The sequence below is a fragment of the Mya arenaria genome, chromosome 8 (genome assembly GCF_026914265.1).
Source record: "Mya arenaria isolate MELC-2E11 chromosome 8, ASM2691426v1".
NCBI classification, from domain to species: domain Eukaryota; kingdom Metazoa; phylum Mollusca; class Bivalvia; order Myida; family Myidae; genus Mya; species Mya arenaria.
In genome coordinates, this window is record NC_069129.1 from 55,030,370 (window position 1) to 55,050,027 (window position 19,658).

General features: G+C 35.3%; 1 protein-coding gene across 1 annotated transcript in view; it reads right to left on the bottom strand.

Moving 5' to 3' along the window:
* LOC128242491 (uncharacterized) overlaps positions 1 to 19,658 on the bottom strand; it is a 44,581-nt gene that overhangs the window by 21,227 nt on the left and 3,696 nt on the right. Inside the window, exons 8-35 of the mRNA XM_052959653.1 lie at positions 19,383 to 19,411; positions 19,160 to 19,237; positions 17,586 to 17,655; positions 17,155 to 17,292; positions 16,527 to 16,679; positions 16,111 to 16,151; positions 14,641 to 14,698; positions 14,174 to 14,202; positions 13,951 to 14,028; positions 12,744 to 12,885; positions 12,277 to 12,468; positions 11,267 to 11,425; positions 10,858 to 11,016; positions 10,343 to 10,462; positions 9,152 to 9,307; positions 8,643 to 8,864; positions 7,983 to 8,125; positions 7,323 to 7,536; positions 6,246 to 6,384; positions 5,842 to 5,989; positions 5,424 to 5,595; positions 5,201 to 5,309; positions 4,816 to 4,899; positions 4,236 to 4,402; positions 2,706 to 2,836; positions 1,533 to 1,754; positions 907 to 1,133; positions 44 to 225 (exon numbers count right to left, since the gene is read on the bottom strand). Of these exons, the coding sequence (XP_052815613.1) occupies positions 44 to 225; positions 907 to 1,133; positions 1,533 to 1,754; positions 2,706 to 2,836; positions 4,236 to 4,402; positions 4,816 to 4,899; positions 5,201 to 5,309; positions 5,424 to 5,595; positions 5,842 to 5,989; positions 6,246 to 6,384; positions 7,323 to 7,536; positions 7,983 to 8,125; positions 8,643 to 8,864; positions 9,152 to 9,307; positions 10,343 to 10,462; positions 10,858 to 11,016; positions 11,267 to 11,425; positions 12,277 to 12,468; positions 12,744 to 12,885; positions 13,951 to 14,028; positions 14,174 to 14,202; positions 14,641 to 14,698; positions 16,111 to 16,151; positions 16,527 to 16,679; positions 17,155 to 17,292; positions 17,586 to 17,655; positions 19,160 to 19,237; positions 19,383 to 19,411 (3,762 nt within the window). The remainder of the gene's footprint in view (positions 1 to 43; positions 226 to 906; positions 1,134 to 1,532; positions 1,755 to 2,705; positions 2,837 to 4,235; positions 4,403 to 4,815; positions 4,900 to 5,200; positions 5,310 to 5,423; positions 5,596 to 5,841; positions 5,990 to 6,245; positions 6,385 to 7,322; positions 7,537 to 7,982; positions 8,126 to 8,642; positions 8,865 to 9,151; positions 9,308 to 10,342; positions 10,463 to 10,857; positions 11,017 to 11,266; positions 11,426 to 12,276; positions 12,469 to 12,743; positions 12,886 to 13,950; positions 14,029 to 14,173; positions 14,203 to 14,640; positions 14,699 to 16,110; positions 16,152 to 16,526; positions 16,680 to 17,154; positions 17,293 to 17,585; positions 17,656 to 19,159; positions 19,238 to 19,382; positions 19,412 to 19,658) is intronic.

Sequence of the window (19,658 nt, forward strand, 5' to 3'; positions counted from 1 at the left end):
GGCAGATTTATTGGCAACATAATCTAATACATGGTATATGTACCTGTTAAGGATAAGTCAGAAAGTGTTGTTGATGACAAATAGTTTGCACACTGTTCATCAACACCTTTACTAATGGGTTGGTCAAATGTCAGTTTGATTTTGTTGCATCCCGACGTATCTAGTACTGCCGATACAACAGATGGTGCCGGCATCACAACAGTGAACTCCACAAACGAATCAACTCTGAAACAGATTGTGATGCCATACAATGGAATAATACAATACAATAGTGAGTCGTATAAGCGCAGTGGTTAATACAATCACTTCTCAGCTTTGCCACCCGGATTCGATCCCCAGCTTGGGCGCAATTGTGTTTGGTGTACGGTCATCAAGCAGGACAAATGGGTTTTATCCGGGTTCTACCGTTTATCCCACAACACAACACCACAATCTCGCGTAAAATCCTATTTCAATGTTGTTTCACAATCGTTATTAAATAAAAAAAAGGCTTGACCAGTATATGTTCATATATATTTTATGATATGATACTGTTTCATTATGTTTACATTTTGATGGTCCTCCTGGTTTGTGCAATGATACTTTCATAATAAGACTATATGAAAACATAGTTTTAAATTGCTAAGGTGGCTGTCTATGAATGACTTTATCGTACTTTTTAAGAACTAGCACTGTTGCTCATGCTTGACTTATTCTATGGAAGGTGATGTTTGTATCCTGACATTTAGTACTTTAAATTACTTTGTCAGTCTATAAGACCGTGTGCCTCGAAAAAGGGTTGTTGTTATTTTATTAATGACAGCTTGGTTTGGTCATGTAGTTTAATTGTATTATTACATTCATACTCGATTTATTTTCTGTGTGCTATAGGTAAAGGCAAACGAAGTCAATAGTTTATGAAAGTACCTTTTCATAAGAGCTGTGCTGGGTTCCATAAGTGTGACTCCGACTTTGAACGTTTTCCCCCTCCGTACTGGGCCAAGCAGATCTTTCATTGAACATTTGATTGTATCCCCGTCAACTCCCAAAACAGCCTTTACAGTTCTAAAGGAAGCGTCTGTGTCACTGTTGTACATATTTGCCACACAATATATATTTTGGACCAACAAAAGGCTACTGCCTGTGATAGTAACCTGGTTAACACAAAGCATAATTATGTATTAACATTGTGTTTATATTCAACATAGTAAAAGTGTACAATATCAGTGTTTTGGTAAAAATTGTTAAGTTAAACGAAATGTGCCAAACATTTACCAAACAATTAATGTATATTGTATTAGAATACAATTTCTCTATTTACAAATAATAGAATAATGTATGTAAAGTTATTAATTCAAACACTACGGATATAAATTGTCCTAACAAACTATAACAGTTTAATAGCAGATATGAACACTACAAAACAGTAATGCTTATATCTAAAGAAGAAAGACATATTGCAGATGTTTGGTTGGAAACAAAATATAAGAAAAGCTTGTATTGAATTCAAACAAATGGTTTGATAAGCATTATTGTATTATGGTAAGAATTACATCGCCAAGTTGATCAATGTCTGCACTATCAGGAGATATTCCTGTAAGTTGCGGTTGTTGTATCACTTGGAAAAATTCGTCATGGTCTGCCGTTGAGACACCCTCACATTCTACGGCAAACTGGCCGCTGGTCCCAGTTGCATTAACGGCAAGTTTGATGCCTGTAAGCACATTGTTGTTATCGAACTGATAGTCGTGCGAAAGTACTGTCGGTGCAGTTGTCTGAAACATTAAAAACACTTTTTAATAAACTTTTACGTATTTGACGTGATATGGAGACAATTGAGGTACCAATACCAGACAATTGAAGACAATATATGCCAGAACTCGCTCAATATCAACCAAACTCGGCCAATATAAAAACTCGGCTAATATGAGTTTCCTTCGTTTTGATTGGCTACAAAACTCGCCTAATACAGTATTTGAGAAATGGGCCATTTTCGTTGGCTGTCGAAACTCGCCTTATATAAGAAATATGCTGGAAATTATTTTTAAAGGTAGAAATTTTGTTTTCCGTTTTCCGACTGTTTTGAAAATTTTGTGCTTCGTATAAACCTGTTTGGAATACTTGAACCTATTGAATGATTTAACCACTTTGTACGGTTTGATATTACAGTTGTATTTAACCCGTTGGTGGATTTTACGACTATTATGATTTTGTACACCGACAAAATGGACGACGAAGGTGAAAGGAAATTAAGACGAAAAGACATGCTTCATTACAATGTACAGTGCTTTATTCAAGTATGTGCAATGCCACTTTAAGGATGCATGTCAATATCAGCAAAGTCAAGTCTAGAAAAGCAGACACCATGAATTAATAAGGGATACATACGGCTTCAATGTGAACTAAAGGTAAGTTATAAGAATGTTTTTTACCAAAATGGTAATAGTTAATTAATAAATAATTTGTCCTTTCGAGCTCAGGCAAATACAGCTAACCTCGGACAAATAACTGGGGCAATATGAAATCACCTAATTAATAACATTAAAATATTGCGCCTTGATGTAAACAGGGAAAATAAATAATCTGTATGTACAAGTGGCTAAACGTTCAGAAATATAAACTTAGCAAACACAAAAACGTTGCATAAAGAAATTGTTATATGACATTTATATGATGTGCAAAAACAAACAAATATGTGCATTTCAACAATAAATAGTTTTATTTACTTCTATGCCATTCACCAGTAGCTGGCAGATTGGCTCTGCTTGAGTCAAACCATTTGCTCTGATATTTAGTACTATGTCGTCAGCTTGGTAAGCAAATCGTGGGGAGATGTCTCCAACGCTCTGTGCACAACCTTAAAAAGACGGAAAACCCTTAAGCTTATCCCGATGAATATTAAACGATGACTCGGTGCAACGTTTCTTAATAAAACATACTAAATGTTTATGCTATAAAAGTCGAGTGACTTTGGTTTGCCAAAGTCTGGAATAGTCTGAAGAACATCATCAACTAACAGTCTGGAGTGAACTGTGCATTTAAAGAACAATGGCAGGAAAAATCACATCAGTTGCGGTCATCAAAATCGATGAGTTCATCAACCTATGTCATGTCGTTAATATTTTGCAACGAGTTCTTTTCGAGTAATCCTTTTACCGACGACCACTTTTTAGTTTAACTGAATCAGCAATGTTTAGTGTTTATATGGAGCTGAAAGTAATGGCGACGTCGTTACCATGGCACCATAACGAACTAGTTCTTGCATTTTTACTATTAACATAAAATCAGTTGTTTACTTTCGGATGTGGTTTTGTGGGGCAGTTATGCTTTTCCTAAATGTTGTTTTATAATTAACATAAGAGTTTAATTAACCTTGCAAAAACATGTAAACAAACTAACTTTCAAAGCTCAGCTCTTTCCTTAACAGCAGCGTCTTGCTGTGGACATTTTAATCAGGTCAGTCGCGAGTCAGGCAATTTTCATTAGTCAAAAATAAATATGTTGCAATTATTTAAACAAATGAAGCTACAGGACTTTTCTAATAAGCAAACATGTAACAATGACCGTGGCAAGCGGTACACTTATCAAGGCATTGTAGATAATATTCGAGAGACGCACAAATACAGAATTCTACAGAAAGATAACATAGGCATTCGAGTACAGTTTTTAATAAGCGTTGGGGTTAGTGCCTGGGATAGCAGGCCGACAAGAACTCAAACTTAATCTTTTTTACAAAGCTTTATCAATAAGAGCAAAAACTTAACATATAAGTCTGATCGGAGGCACCATCAATATTAAAAATTAACTAGTTATTGCAGAAACGAGTCAGGTAGTCGAAAGCTTAAACATAAACCCCGTCCAATGGAACAGGGCAAAAGCCAAAAACACAGAAACACGACACTAATATTCACAAACAACTCACAAAATAAATACATTCAAATTCAAAAATCAACCAAACACACATTCATAAACATGACACATATTAAAAAAGATAAATATTCACAAACAACACAAACAGTCACAAACAACACACGGAACAACAACATACGTAATCACAAACAACATATAGAACGTATAAATCTTGTTTATCAAGAATTGTTGGGTACCGCCTTGAAACGGTCAGCAAAATGTTATTTTACTGGGGGTGGTTAACTAGTTTATGTCCAAAACCACACACTTGTCCCAACACAATCTCTAAAAACGCAAAATAATACTGAATTATATTGCTTATTTCGACAATGCATTTGATTACGAACCTTCGTTTACAAGCGCCGAGTCTTTACATTGTCCACAAAGGTTCAAAACCTTCCCGCCATTAGGTATTCCCTCACAATCCACACACTCATTAAGCCCACAGGGGATATCGCAGTCGTCCCGCGGTGCCGTATCCGGCTCAGTCTCAGGAATGCATTTAGCATTGCATCTATAAGTAAACCAAAACTGTAATTGATATTGACTTCGGTAGACAAACCGATACTTACACTTCATTTGAGAACTTGAAGTACATAAAAATGGCAATTGTATGTGTATTTGTCTATTTTAAATACGGAGTCCATTACTGCAAATATCTTTAAGCAAGCCAAATAAGTATTTGATATTGACTTCGGTAGACAAACCGATCCTTGCACTAGATTTTGAGAATTTCTAGTACATGAAATGGCAATTATTTTTTTGTCGATTTTAAATATGCAATCCATTACTGCTGATATCTTACTTATAGGTTACAAAACTTCAGTCGACCGCATTGTTAAAAATGTAAAGGCAACAATTATGGGGGCAATTTACTATCAAACTAAATATTTCCTATTTCAAAATGTCATAGTTTAGCGCTCTTACAGTGGTTTGGTAGGGTCGTAGAATAAACTCTGTTTATGGCCAACCTCACAAAAACTGGTCAACAACTCCTCTTTTTCTTGCATTCTAAAAATATAAGATTGATCAATTAACATGACGCGTAGAGGAGCAAAACCACGCCTGGTCTTAGCTTCCTGCGCGATTATAAGTCCCCTATAACAGAATCAAGCTGGGCACACTATTTTCGATTAGTTATTAATTGTGTTTTATTCTCTCGTAAAGAGTATTGAGACTTTGGAAGAAAATCATTACGAGTAACTATTTTTAAATCAAGCTAAAGTATGAAAATTAACTAAATGTGATCAATACCCTTAAGATTTTTCGAGAAAATGGGCCGAGGTTTGCCCTTGTATAAAAAGAAACGTACAATTCACAGTATTCGGTATGTTTATCCAGGCACTCTTGAAGGCTACAGTCGATACGGTTCAGGGCATCTCCGGGCTGTACACAGCGTCCACAAATGTCGTATTTAGCCTCTGAAAAGTATACGTACGCGCACCATATATACACCTATATGTTACCAATATTATGTATTCATTCTTTATGACAGTGGAAATAACCATAACAGCCAAAACAGTTCATATGATTACCTCCATTCGGTTGTCCATTACAATCAAGACACCCTAACTCGTCACCACATCCGCAGACACCCAATGTTTTTCCAGAGTTTACAATGCTGTCACATCCTGTTCTTGGTAGTTTTAATACTACAATAGCCTTTGACATAGCAACATCTTCAGAAGACGTGCAGAAACTTCCAATCTGAAACGCAAAGAAGGCATACTACTGAGTGATTTCAATTCAGTATAAATAAGTTTTCAAATAAATAAAAAGGAGGTTAGTATGTTTGTTGTCTAGGGAACTTGATATACAACATTTTTTTTCGTTTAAATTTTTCACTTTGTTTGCTAAATGAAAATTAATAAATAAAATGCCATACTATTAAGATGACTTCATTTTTCAGAGTGTTCTATTGTATCCGAAAAATAGTGTTTACGTAATATTTACATAATTATTATCCAGCATTTTGCACTGCTCAATTGTGACTGTGTGGTGAATATTTGTAGATACGCTCGTCGCGTAGGTAAGCGGGGCATCAAATGCAGCAAGAACTATTTGTGGGCCTGTGCGAGATGTCCAAGTCAGAGGTCGACTCCTAGTTAGATAAATGAAATGACCGTTATCTTAGTGAAACGGAATATCTAATCAAAGTTATCGTTTAGGCAGAAACCTCATACTTATGAACATACCAAGACGTGTGTAATTTTTTTATGTCAAATATATGCCAAGATATACATACACACACACACATATATATACATATATAATTATTGTTGATATTCTAAACATTCAAACAAAGCTAGTCTTATTTACATAACCAAATTTTAAAAATAACTATGTCCCCAACTCACGTTTCGTCTGGAGTAAATCGAAAGAAATAACTTGATCCTAGCGTGATAACGTCCCTAAGCTCCGATCTTGATGAAGGTGGTTGTACTTCAGCAAAGGCGATCCACGTTTCCTCGTCAGAACTGTATTCCCATCGACCTCCTACAATGACAGTTTGCATGAACGTATTCAGCGTCTGCACCCTCGGTTTATCATTCCATTCACACAACATTAATACTTGAACCGCATGAAAGATAAAATATGACTTTATAATTTCCTGTTCTAAATTTAGAATGGTGGCGCCCATGGTGTAACGTACATGTATGGTGCTGTTTTAAGATATTTTATCAACATTTGAAGCAGTTTATTATTTATGAATGACATAGTAGGTCTTATGCCAAACAATATTTCTAATATTACAAACATATTTAAGTTAAAACTCTGAATGTATACTCGATTTTTCAGATAGAAACAAATGCTACAGTGTTTGTTAAAAACAATGAGTTGTAGTCACATATTTACATGGAAATGTAGCCAAACTTTTAATAAACAATTTGTATGGGAGAATGCGCTTTTAAAAAGGAAAATCATACAATAGATTAATAACTGTTAATGTAATGTTTTAACTGACAGTTCAAAGGCGGCACTCCCATCATTAAATGGTAAAGTAATTTTGATGAGGATAGGTTTTGTTTATGGTGTTGGTACTTGTGTTAGTTTTTTGTGTGTGTTTGTATTTGTGTATGTGATATTATTATGTTGATTTCTATGGTTCATTGTTGTTTGGGCCCTTGTATTGTGCCCCTAAACAAGGTTTTATTTTGAATTTTGTACTACTTGGTTTGACCCAGTATTCTTCATTGTATTATTGATATTCAGATTGTGAGATGACTCAAAATGTTGTTGATATTGAACAAGAATAAGATCCATTTCCGGCCGTTGCGGTTTACTAATGATACTTGGCGTCAAAAAGAACCGATTTTATCCGACTATAGAAATAAGTATACATCGTGAAAAATATGTAAACAATAAATTAACCGTCTGAATAAAAGTATGAAAATTATCCACATTAGACAACTCAATGGAGAAACTACATTTACCTATTTCGGATGGCAGATATCCAAAGAAGGCGAGACCAAGACTGCTATCGCTGTCCGTATCAAAGAAAAGGTTTGATGCAATTTCACCAACGGAAAACACGGGAACTTCAGGTTCTGCTATTGCACTGGGGACCATAGGATAGGCAAATACATTGTGGATATCTATATCTGCAACTGAAGGGATCCTGTGTGGGCGATCAGGGGTCGGAAGTACCTAAAACAAATGTTATTGATTAAGGCAGATATTTGGTTGATATTTATATTCTGAGAAGTAGCATATACGTGCTTTATCATTGTCTATGGATTACTCCGTGAGTATACAGTACTTATTGTGGCAATAAGAAAGATGTAGACTCTGTTGCAATCCGTCAATTAAACGTGTAACTTATTTTTACGATGGTGACCACCATATCTTGGTGATTTCAATTTCATTTTCTCAAATATACATGTAGATCATACATATATTGATAATGTATACAAAAGTCGTTTAACGAAAAATCTGGATATTCTTTTATTTTCTATTTTTATTGTGTGATAGAGGAAAGGGTGACAAATGTTCGTTGATACGTGTATCATTGAAGCTAGATATATAAGACCACTAAAATTGTCATCCCCTTTACACCGTTACGTTCGCCATACACATATTATATGGCTTGTTACCGTCACATCAAGTAGAAATTTTCCATCCCCAATGTTAAGAATGAAGCTTCCACTGAAATCTTTACTAGGGCAAATTTTAAGTGACTGTGGTCGGCTGTAAATGTGAGTTTCTCTGAAGCCTGAATCTTCTACATCCCTTGAATCTGAAATATTTAGAGGTAAATCAGATAAATTGTTGACATAGATAACGCAATTGAAAATATTGAAGATCCCCGCCACGCACGCCCCCCCCCCCCCCCCCCCCGTAAATGTCCCGCTGACCGTTCAAAGGCGGTGACCACAACAGGTATTGATAAAGATATTTGATGATTTGATGCATATGTGGTCAGTCTTTGTTATTTGTATGTGATGTTTATTTTGTCAATGTATGTTAGACACTATCCCTAGTTCTTTAAACATAATCCTTGCTAAATGTTTGGTCACTAGGCCGAAGTTCTTAACGTTTGGCTGTTATAAAACTTTTATTACACTTATGCAATAAACAATATTCTTCTGGATCTCAAGATAAAAAGACGCTGTTCTGAAGTGTTTTTTCATAAAAATGCCTGTAACATCAAGGTGTTATTTTACACTTCTGATTAATAATATCGAAACTTTTTGATGTGTAAAACAATGTGTTCATGCGGGGATACATACTTTAACTCCAATACATGTTCATACCTAAACGTAACTTTGCCTTCATTTGCTGTCTCTCAGTTAACAGAGATGCCCTTGAAATGTCAACTCCGACACTAGTTCTATTAACCGCTCGTATCTTCTCCATGAAAGCCCTCTTAGTTATTGCTTCAATGATATTTCCAACGCCCTGTTTGGCTTTCAATATCATTTCATCACTTATTTGGTCTAAGTGCCAATTTTCATTTACGGTGATGATTTCATCAACTGAAAATAAACAACAGAATATGATGAACAATAAAATAGTTGATTAAAGGTCAAAATAAATACAAACACTGAACATCACGTGAAAGATCGCATATGAAAATGGTCGATGCTATATAAACATGAAATTCATCATGACAAAAGGTGGCGTTGAAGATGTCATGGTTATTGAAAACCAAGATTGAAATACATAAATAACAATGATTAAAAAAATCTAAAGCAAACATCACGCCAGTCGAAAGGCAACAAATGTTCTGTACTGTTTAACAACTACATTTTAAAAGACTTACCCGGGGTTTGAAAACTGAACAAATCTTCTGGAAAACCTGTGCAGCCGCTGTCCTCTTCCAAATCAATCTGTTCTTTGTTCAGCAGTATTTCTACATCACTTGCAAGTGCGTCTAATGTTTGAGGAACAGTCAGAAACACAAATGCTCGTACATCCACTGTCAAATAAATAGTTCTCATTAACGTTGATATTTATTTTATGCAGTTTTTGAAGAGGATTTAAACATAAACCTCGTCAAGCAAAACCTGATGCTAACACATTAACATGATGTAAGTTGTTACTACTATCACTACTTATACTTCCACAACTACAACTCCTTCAATTACTACAATACGTCTACTATTAATGATTATAAGATGATCTTGATATTGACCTGTATAAAATGATGCCAAAGACGTCGATGGCAATATCAATGATGATGATGATGATGACGATATCGATAATGATGATGATGATGACGATGATGATGACGATGATGATTTTGATGATAATGCTGATGCTGAAGCTGTGGCTGATGCTGATGCTGATGCTGCTGATGTTGTTGCTGCTGCTGCTGCTGATGATGATGATGATGATGACGATGGTGATGGTGATGGTGATGTTGATGATGATGATGATGATGATTATTATGATGATGATGTACCCTTCATTAATACAATGAAATCTAAAGGAACAAACCAAACTAGTCAAATATACAAATATAAACACTGTCTAGAGACACAAGCCTCAATTGGTTAAACACTATAGCTGATGTATTACAAGATGCCCCGTTATTAATATATTGGTCGAAAGGGAAACCATGACAGTGACAAGATTGATAAAAATGGCCACGAATACGTGTAAAAGGTGAGAATGTGTGTCCTACAAGCATCCTGATTTATTTTTATACATCTCGGTTTTATGTATAACACAATCAAATCAACTACAGTTCCAGACGGTAAAATACTGCGCTTAAACCAGTCCATGATAAAATTAGATATTTTATTACAAGACAAATGCAAAACGCCACTTAAAGGCATTGAGAAAACCGTCAGCCCCACAGTCTTGACCAGAACATTTTGATTCGGTCGGAGAAAAAAAAGTGTAAATTGTTCGATCCACCTGACCGACATAAAATGTCAACTTTGCACTCATCATTTTTGTCCAAATATGTTCAGCAAGTATATGTCTGAGAAATGTTTAAATTGCTTACAGTTTTCGGGTGAAGTCGGGTCTGTTATAAAGCAGGTCTGGTGCGTTACATCGGTCCGGGTATGCCTCATTATAATAGGAGTACTTGTTAACACGTTAGCCTCGTCTTCGAACTCCCCTTCTAAAAATAAATAACACATGTCTATTGCGTGGACAGCTGAATTTATTTTATTCAAAATATATTTCACGAACAAAAATATCGACAAGAGAGAACATGTGACAACCATTTACGAGGGTTGCTGGGTAACCGACTACACGGTGTGCCCGAGGGTAGGATTTTCCATCCAGTTTTGAATATGCATTATTGATATTTTCTTACCTTAAATAACAATTTCATAAAATTCGACATAATAATGCGACAACTTTGTCGCAGTTACTGCAATCGAATGTTGTAATCAAAGGAATTACTATTTCGAAAGAAATATAAGAAATGTCAAGAAGTCGGCAGTTTGGAAAAAAAAATCAAAACATTCAAAATCCAGCATGAGCGAATTATTAGAACACTAAACTACTCACCTGTATTTTTAAATTCAACAGAGTTTTCGCCGCAGTCGATATCGAGTTCGGAAGGAATGTCCGTTATGTCAGTCGGCAAAATGTCCGACAGCATAAAGCTATATTCCTGATCTCTGACTATCGGATCGGGCAGCACGAAGAAGGTATTCGGTACTTCGTCTAAAGTAAATTGAAAGCAAAATTTACGTGTTTTAGTTCTGAAATTGTTTTCATGTCCCTTTCATTCATTTTTTCTTGGTATCGTTTGCCACATAAAAGCGTTAAGTGCGTTAAGATGCCAAATATCAGTTTATTGTTTCAGAAGGATTTCTTTTATTTGTTACCAGGGAACTTGTTATCTGTGTAGTAACAAATTCATTTTAACATTTCTTTAACAAAGTAAAACCTTCATCTACATGTATATACTAACCAAATACTTTAGCATAAGATATTCCATCTAATCTTATGCCGATACTGTCCCCATGCTCTCCATATAACTTCGCGACTCCCAGTTTTTCCATGATGAGATTCTGAATGCCTTCTTCCGGCGGATGTCGTCCCTTTATGTACAGCGCGATTGTGTCCCCATCTTAAATCAAGAGGTAATCCATATGGCCACATATTTTTAGATCATTCCCATGACAGAGTAAAATAGCTGAAAGCGCTGATAGACGTCTATTTAATTTATGGTCAAAATGGAACGTGCTGAGCTCAATAAATTATTTTAATTTAAAAATCCTGTACTTTTTGTTTTACACATCAAAAGTTTAACGGTATTCTACAAGTCCGTCATGACCAACTAACTTCATGTAACAATTTGTTTAACAGGTTATATTTATTTCCAGCAGTACTTCGATGCTTTGTAGTAAAAGGTCGTATGTATTTAGAACGTAATAGCGATTGCAAAATTCAAATCAATTCTCAACGGACTTAATATCGTCGCTTGATCACTTATCGTTTTTTTATTAGATGGACAAAAAAGACGGTATTAAACGACCGAAAAAGGTTTATTTGCGCAATTCTTGCATTACTTTTACATAACTAAGAACCTACTTCCGTGATGAAGCGTATGGATATTATAGTCAATTTAAATTAACATGAAAAACAGGCATTTGCATTACGTCAATTTCGAATTACGTCAACAGTTTTGGTAAAGCGTCTATTAAACTAAAGCAATTAAACAATATCATGTTCTGTTTGGTTGTGAAAAGGTAAACTCGGTAAAAAGACATTGATGCACGTATAGTTAGATTAAATCACAAAAAGTTACATGAATCCCCGACTGTGTTTAAAAGGTCCAATGACGTCCAAGTTGTGTATACAATATCACTGAAATTCCAAGGTATATACACCCAATTGTGTTCTAAACAAGATACCAATTCTATTTGTTCATTAAAGTTCTTATCAATGGCTATTTGGGTTTGAAACATCATTTAGAACCTGGGTCTCCTGGTTGAGCGGTTACACCTATCGCGTCGAACTGCACCGTGCGGAACACCTGCTCCTCGAGTTGCGCACGCATTCGAGATTTAAACTCTTCCATGGCTGTGCTGCCATTATCAGTGTTTGCCGGCATTATTATTTTCTGGTACCGTATTTCCAACACCAGACGTATGGTGGCATGAAAGGAAGCTGAAATATTGAAAAATGTTCTCGTGTGAGAAATATATCAGCGTGTACAGATCTACATTCTAATATTACATTATACAAGTGTATAAGATTTCTTAAATAACAATACACTCTCGTATGTATGCTTTCAATCCATAAATCAATTCATGGAGTCGTGCTGTCTGATTTTCAAAACAAATGATTAAATACTTAATTTAGCTTAAATATGATTTAAATTATAATGTTTCAATAGCACTTTAGCATCCATTTTTATCACTGCACAGGAAGCTGTTACATACCTGGCCCTGGAGGATCAGTAATTTCGGATGATTCGGTTGTTGTTGTTGTTTTTGTTGATGTTGTTGTTGGCGTTGTTGTCGTTGTTGTATCGCACGGTTCTTCTGAACAGAACGTTTCCCCTCCCTCATCCACGCAGACAAACTTCAAAAGAGTATATGAGTAATATAAATGCATGCCAAAGGTATTTGTAGTTATTTTTTTGTAGTTTTCAGGCTTCTATGAATAGAGGGAATCGTAGCACATCTTTGTTAATATTTCATTCAGTGTGTACCACAATCAAAATGTGTAAAACTGTCATATACATGCGGGTAAACCAAATATACATATAAGGACTAGTTGCGTATATTTGAAATCGTTCAAAGAACCATTAAAATATGATTTACTTCACAATCAACGAAATGTGCGGATCCAAGGAACTTAAAGACTATGTTTGCAATACATTAATTAGGTAGCACAAAATAATGTAAAAACAATGCTTCTAAATGCTAGTTACCGGAAATGAAACGTCTAATATTTAGACTAAAATACAGACAGGCCACAGTGATAATACAAGCAGTGGAGTAGTTGCAAGTTTACGTTGTTTGTTTTTTACTATTAGTAAAAAACAAACAACGTAAACTTGTTACTTTAAAAGTAAAACCAGTTCGGCTACGTGTATGTAATACATGAACTTAAGTTTAATTCATAGTGATATCTTTATTAAAACAGAAGAAGAACAAAGGGAAAACACGTATCATTTAACCACCTTTAAATACAAATAAACAACAATATATTAAGTCATTTCATGAGCAAACATAGATTGTACCGAAATATTACAGCCGAATCAAAAAGGAGTCGTCGTTTATATTATACAAGTCACATTTAATATGATTTGGGTCGTAGCTGCAAAACAAACACTACTGCTGGGATATACTCTATACCACACACACACATACTGGGATATACTCTACACACCACACACAAATACTGGGATATACTATACACACCACACACAAATACTGGGATATACTCTACACACCACACACAAATACTGGGATATACTCTACACACCACACACAAATACTGGGATATACTCTACACACCACACACAAATACTGGGATATACTTGACATATCACGCACAAATTTTGCCATATTCTCTACACATCACACACAAACTGGGTGATCGCTACAATACATGCAATGCTATATGTTCACAATATGTCACCTCTGACGTCAGACACGGCTTATCATCTGTGCACAGGGTGTCCATGTTCACGCAAGATTTGCTCATGAAGCAGTAGAGCTGCATGTTCAATGCAATGTTTTGATTAAGATAAAAATACAATTTTTAAGTCTGGAACTACTCGAATAGTAACCGTTATAAGAAAAGATAATATTTTGAGTACTTCGGTTAATGAAAATCAGCAACACACCAGGACTATGATTACCTCATTTTCTCCATCACACTCAGGATCATCTGAAATATAATTAAACTATATGTTTTTAAAATTGTAATCTTCTGTTGTTATTCCTAAAAAATATTTGTGGGTGTCTTTAAAAAATGCAATTGTAAAACACATTGTACTCTTGTACTCCGTATCATTCCGTTGAACGGACGATATGATTATGTGTTTCTTGACATTATATTCCTATTAAAGAAAAAACGAGGAAGATTTGGGAGTTTGAATTAACTCTGTTCTTGATATGATCATTGCATAAAACAGGGGGGAGTGTGTTTATGATGCACCTACGGACACGTTGGAGGTCCGGCTTGCAAATCAATCAATCAATCAATCAATCAATCAATCAATCCCCTTTTCAACCAAACAATCCCTTGACAATCACATGAGATCTATTTCAACTGATGCATCAGAATAGAGTGGTCTGTCAACGATTAAAGAGAATAGATACATACCTATCACACATCCTTCGTTCGAGCAGTAGGCAGTCCCGTCGCTATCCAGGCACAGCTCCTACAGCGATGGAATTATGATATGAGATTTACCAAGGGCGCATTCCTAATTTATTAGTAATAATGCAATTGGTAATGGAAATCTTGCTGTTTAAGTGTACGAAGCAATGGTCAGAACGAACAGATTTATCAAGTATTATCGTAAAACTGACGCCATAAAGGAGTTAGCGATATAATATATTTTGCTGTCATTATGTGGTTGTGTGATTTATAGTGCACTTCGACTTATATTTTGCAATGTATTTGCCATTATATGGTGTTAACATTGGCATTTTCGTATTTGTAAAAAAGGCTCTAACCTCTATTATAATTTCGTCAAAGACTTATGACTCTTAGAGTACAACGTGCTTTAAAGAACATCGAACTGTTATTAATGGAATTAGATATCAGAGTTATGTTTCCAGGTTTCGGAACTACTACTATCCATTCAAATGAATCCCATGACTATCAGTTTTGCCCTTGTTCTCTTGTCCCCCCCCCCTGGAACCCAAACTCGTACAGGAGTTAAACGTAAGGTCAGCATGCGAAGTTTTTATTCTAGGGTCACAAGTAGTAGAACAGTTCTATAAGACGAAACCTCGACATTTTGTGTCAGATAAACATGAAAATATACAATATAAAATAAAATTATCTAAAAAAATAAAAACAAAAAATATAAAGGGGAATATCAACTTAACGTTGATAACAAAACTCCACACTCTTAAAAGTGTAAAAAAACCTAGTCAGCTTAGCTTAATACTGTTATCGTGGACTTGAGCTTGTTCGAAAAATTGGACCCACTACAGTGTGTGTATACCACGTGATTAATTATGTCATAAATGCTACGTCGGAAGGCAATATTTTGCTTAGAATGAAGACTTAAAACAAAGATAACTTCACTATTTCTTCACCATTTTAGATGAAACATAGCGCAATCTACGCCTCTTATGGAGCCCCGCTTTCGGTCTTTTACCAGAGTTTGATTGAGAGTTGAGTTTCTTCAAACACTTCGAAAAACCTTTTCACAATACGGCCGCCTGACGGAGCACTGTCAAAACATTATTATACAAACAGGTTTGTTGAAGTGTTTGAGAAAACTTATCACCTAATCAAACGTCGGTAATAAAAAGAAGGCGGGGCTCTTTAAGTGGCATAGACTGCCTTTTGTTTCATTAAAAATAGTGTAGTAAAAGAAAAGGTATCTTTGATTTATGTTCTCATTTTATGCAAAATGTTGCCTTCGACCGACGTAGCATATATGACGTAATTAATCACGTGGTATACACACACTGCACTTGCATACTAGATTATTGCCGATGTTTTGTTCCAATCGGCGATTATTCAATAATAGTCGATTATCGGGCCATCACAGGCTGAATGCCTAGCAGATATTCGAGGGAAGACACAAGGCATCAAGACACAACACACATATACCTCAATTTCCAGACACGTTGTGTAGTTGTCGACGTTATGTTCTGCGAAAAAGAAAAGATCCATTGAAAGAGCGGTATACCGAATCGGCAATTTTCTCCAATTGATTTCGTTTTCAGGTCTCCAGCTCATACACAAATTTACATGAAAGTACAATAATATAAATACAATATCGTTGTAGAGTAGAACTAATCTTAAAAAGACAGCGTGTTTTTCTTTAACTGTAAATAAAAACGACTCTCTCCTCATATGCAGTTCATCATTATCTATCACTATAGGCAATCTGATTAAAATTTTATCATCCATACAAGCACTGCAAGAAAAAAATGTGCACTTTGTCATTTTTATATAATCAAATAGGAAGATTGTCATAATTCTCATAATTTCATATTTGCATTGTAAACTCAAACAAAACCTACCGATCCAGTCAAAATGAAGCCTCCCATGTAGCAATGGCAGGACATGGCCGTTAATGCTAAACGTTCCGCCATTTTGAAAGTGTTCCTTAATCACTAGGAGATAAGAGTCCATCTCGGGAAACGGTGATAAATCCAAGGCAATTATGATTGAACCTGTAATATTCAAAATTAAGACGTGAGGATAGTAAAATAATCAGCAAGTAATTGTCAATGTAGCAAGACTGTTCCAAAGGTAAAGGTTGCAAATAGGTCTACGGAACATTAATATACAATCATGAACAAGCCATGGCATACTTCTTCCGGGGACGTTTTGCATAAAATTGAGATATTGTGACAACATGATATTGGTTTTTATTCCGCATTTTTTTGTTCATTTCAATGTTGGCCAAAGATCCATTCACATATATAAGTAGCGAAATAAAATAAAGACGACACTAAGATAACTTTCAATATTACTTTTAAGAAAAACTAATTATCAAATTATTGAAAGGGGCCCTAGGCTATTATCACGCCATCACATATAGGCCAAAAAAAACGCGGTATCAAATTCATCGTCAATATTATCATTGTTCTTCCGCATTAACTACAGCAGTATTCCGAAAGATTATATATACTACATACTACTTACCTGGTAAAAACTTAATATTGCTGATATACTGCACCGAAATCCCAAAGGAACTAAACATATTACGCACGTCCTCTTTGATCTCATAGTCCGTAAGTCCACGTGTGACAGTGTAGAAATCACCGTCCAACGCTAGATTCACTGAAAGGAAATAAATGATACAAAATCAAATTACATGTATATTGAAATCACCGTCCTACAGAATCGTCTGTAAAACAGAATTAAACTACATCATCATATAGAATGAAAATCGGAATAAAAACATGATTAATTTGATTCTACACATACATGTACTTAAAGTTTTAAAACATTGTGTAATGTGTTGCAAATTTTAAGAGGGCTTCATGTTGATTTGAGAGGCAAAACTAAGAAGAAATAACATCCGAACAGTTATAGTTAAAAGTAAATATATTTTGGTAAGATAACATAATTACCTGTAATAGGCTTGGGATGACATTCTGACGAGCAGTACTCGAGACTGGGGATTCCTTCATGGCAGAGGACCTAGGTACAATACATTAATTCGTTTAATATGATATGCAAAACAAATTATTTATGTGTGTGCTATCTTGTCAGAGTCGTTCCTTTTTGTCATTATGTTGTATTTTCATGTGCATTTTATATTTTGAAATTTGCTTGCCAGAAATTGTGCATGATTATGTCAACAAACAGTTTAATTATGTGTTCGGTGTTCCATTGTTTATTTGAAACTAATTTTTTTCACTTATGTTGTGAGAAGTGAAGTTGAAAATCGGAGTACATAGTCCTATTCTTCTAAGAATTGAAAGGCTTATTGCTTATTATAGAATTGTATTTAATTCAATAACTTAAGTACAGTTTTTGCAATACATAAATTAAGTACCACCAAAAATAATGTAAAAACAATGCTTCTAGAAACTCGTTACAGTAAATGAAACGTCTAATATTGATATTAAAAATACAGACAGACCACAGTGATAATAGAGGTAGCTGATTAGTAACCAGTTATTTTGATTGTTATGCACCAATCAATTGTAACCACACACCCCACCCTAGGTCAGGGGAATAGTGGGGACTTTGACTTTCGGTCCAGCCAATCCCAGGTACAATCACCGCCCTACGAGGACAAACTGCTGGTAAAATCCCCGCCAATCCTAGGTAATACCTATTATAATGTATATATTTGAAGCATACGTTTTGATCTCGTTAAACTCCGCGAAAATCTTGGCTAAAGCGTGGACAAATCCCGTTTAAAGAACGGATATTTCCCGGTACAAAGCTACGGCCCATTCCCCGCTATTTTCGGCGCGAAAACACACCACCGCAATAACTCGGCAATGCAGGGCAACCTGGAAGGTTAAAACACGGCCCATTTTCCCCGCTGTCCCCGGTATACACCCGGACCTCGGGGGTGGGGGGCGTGGTTACAATTGACTGTTGTATTATGTAGATACCAAGTTGCATAAAAAAAGTAAAACCAATACGACTACGTGTATGTGCTACATCATCTTAAGTTTAATTCATAATAAACTTCATAGAATAAGCGGAAAAACGAAGGAAAACACACGCATTTTACCGCCTTTAATTACAAAACAACAATTAATTAAAATATTAAGACACGTCGTGAACAAATATAGATTGCACTGATATTTAACAGCCGAATCAAAACGTACGCACTTATAGGAGTCGTCGCTTATATTATACAAGTCACATATAATAATATATTGGTGGTAGCTGCAAAACAAACACTATTGCTGGGATATACTCTACACACCACACACACATACTGGGAAATACTCTACACACCACACACCAATACTGGGATATACTCGACACATCACACACACATACTGGGAAATACTCTACACACCACACACAAATGCTGGGATATACTCGACACATCACACACACATACTGGGATATACTCGACATATAACTCAAAAGTACAGGGATATACTTGACATATCACACACAAACACCAGGGTATTCGGTACAATACATGCAATGCTAAATGTTCACAATATGTCACCTCTGACGTCAGACACGGCTTATCATCTGTGCACAGGGTGTCCATGTTCACGCAAGATTTGCTCATGAAGCAGTAGAGCTGCATGTTCAATGCAATGTTTTGATTAAGATAAAAATACAATTTTTAAGTCTTAAACTATTTGAATAGTAACCGTTATAAGAAAAGATAATATTTTGAGTACTTCGGTGAATGAAATTTAACAACAGGCCAGGACTATGATTACCTCATTTTCTCCATTACACTCAGGATCATCTGAAATATAATTAAACTATATGTTTTCAAAATTGTAATCTTCTGTTGTTATTCCTAAAAAATATTTGTGGGTGTCTTTAAAAAATGCAATTGTAAAACACATTGTACTCTTGTACTCCGTATCATTCCGTTGAACGAACGATATGATTATGTGTTTCTTGACATAATTCTAAAACATTATATTCCTATTAAAGAAAAAACGAGGAAGATTTGGGTGTTTGTATTAATGCTGTTCTTGATATGATCA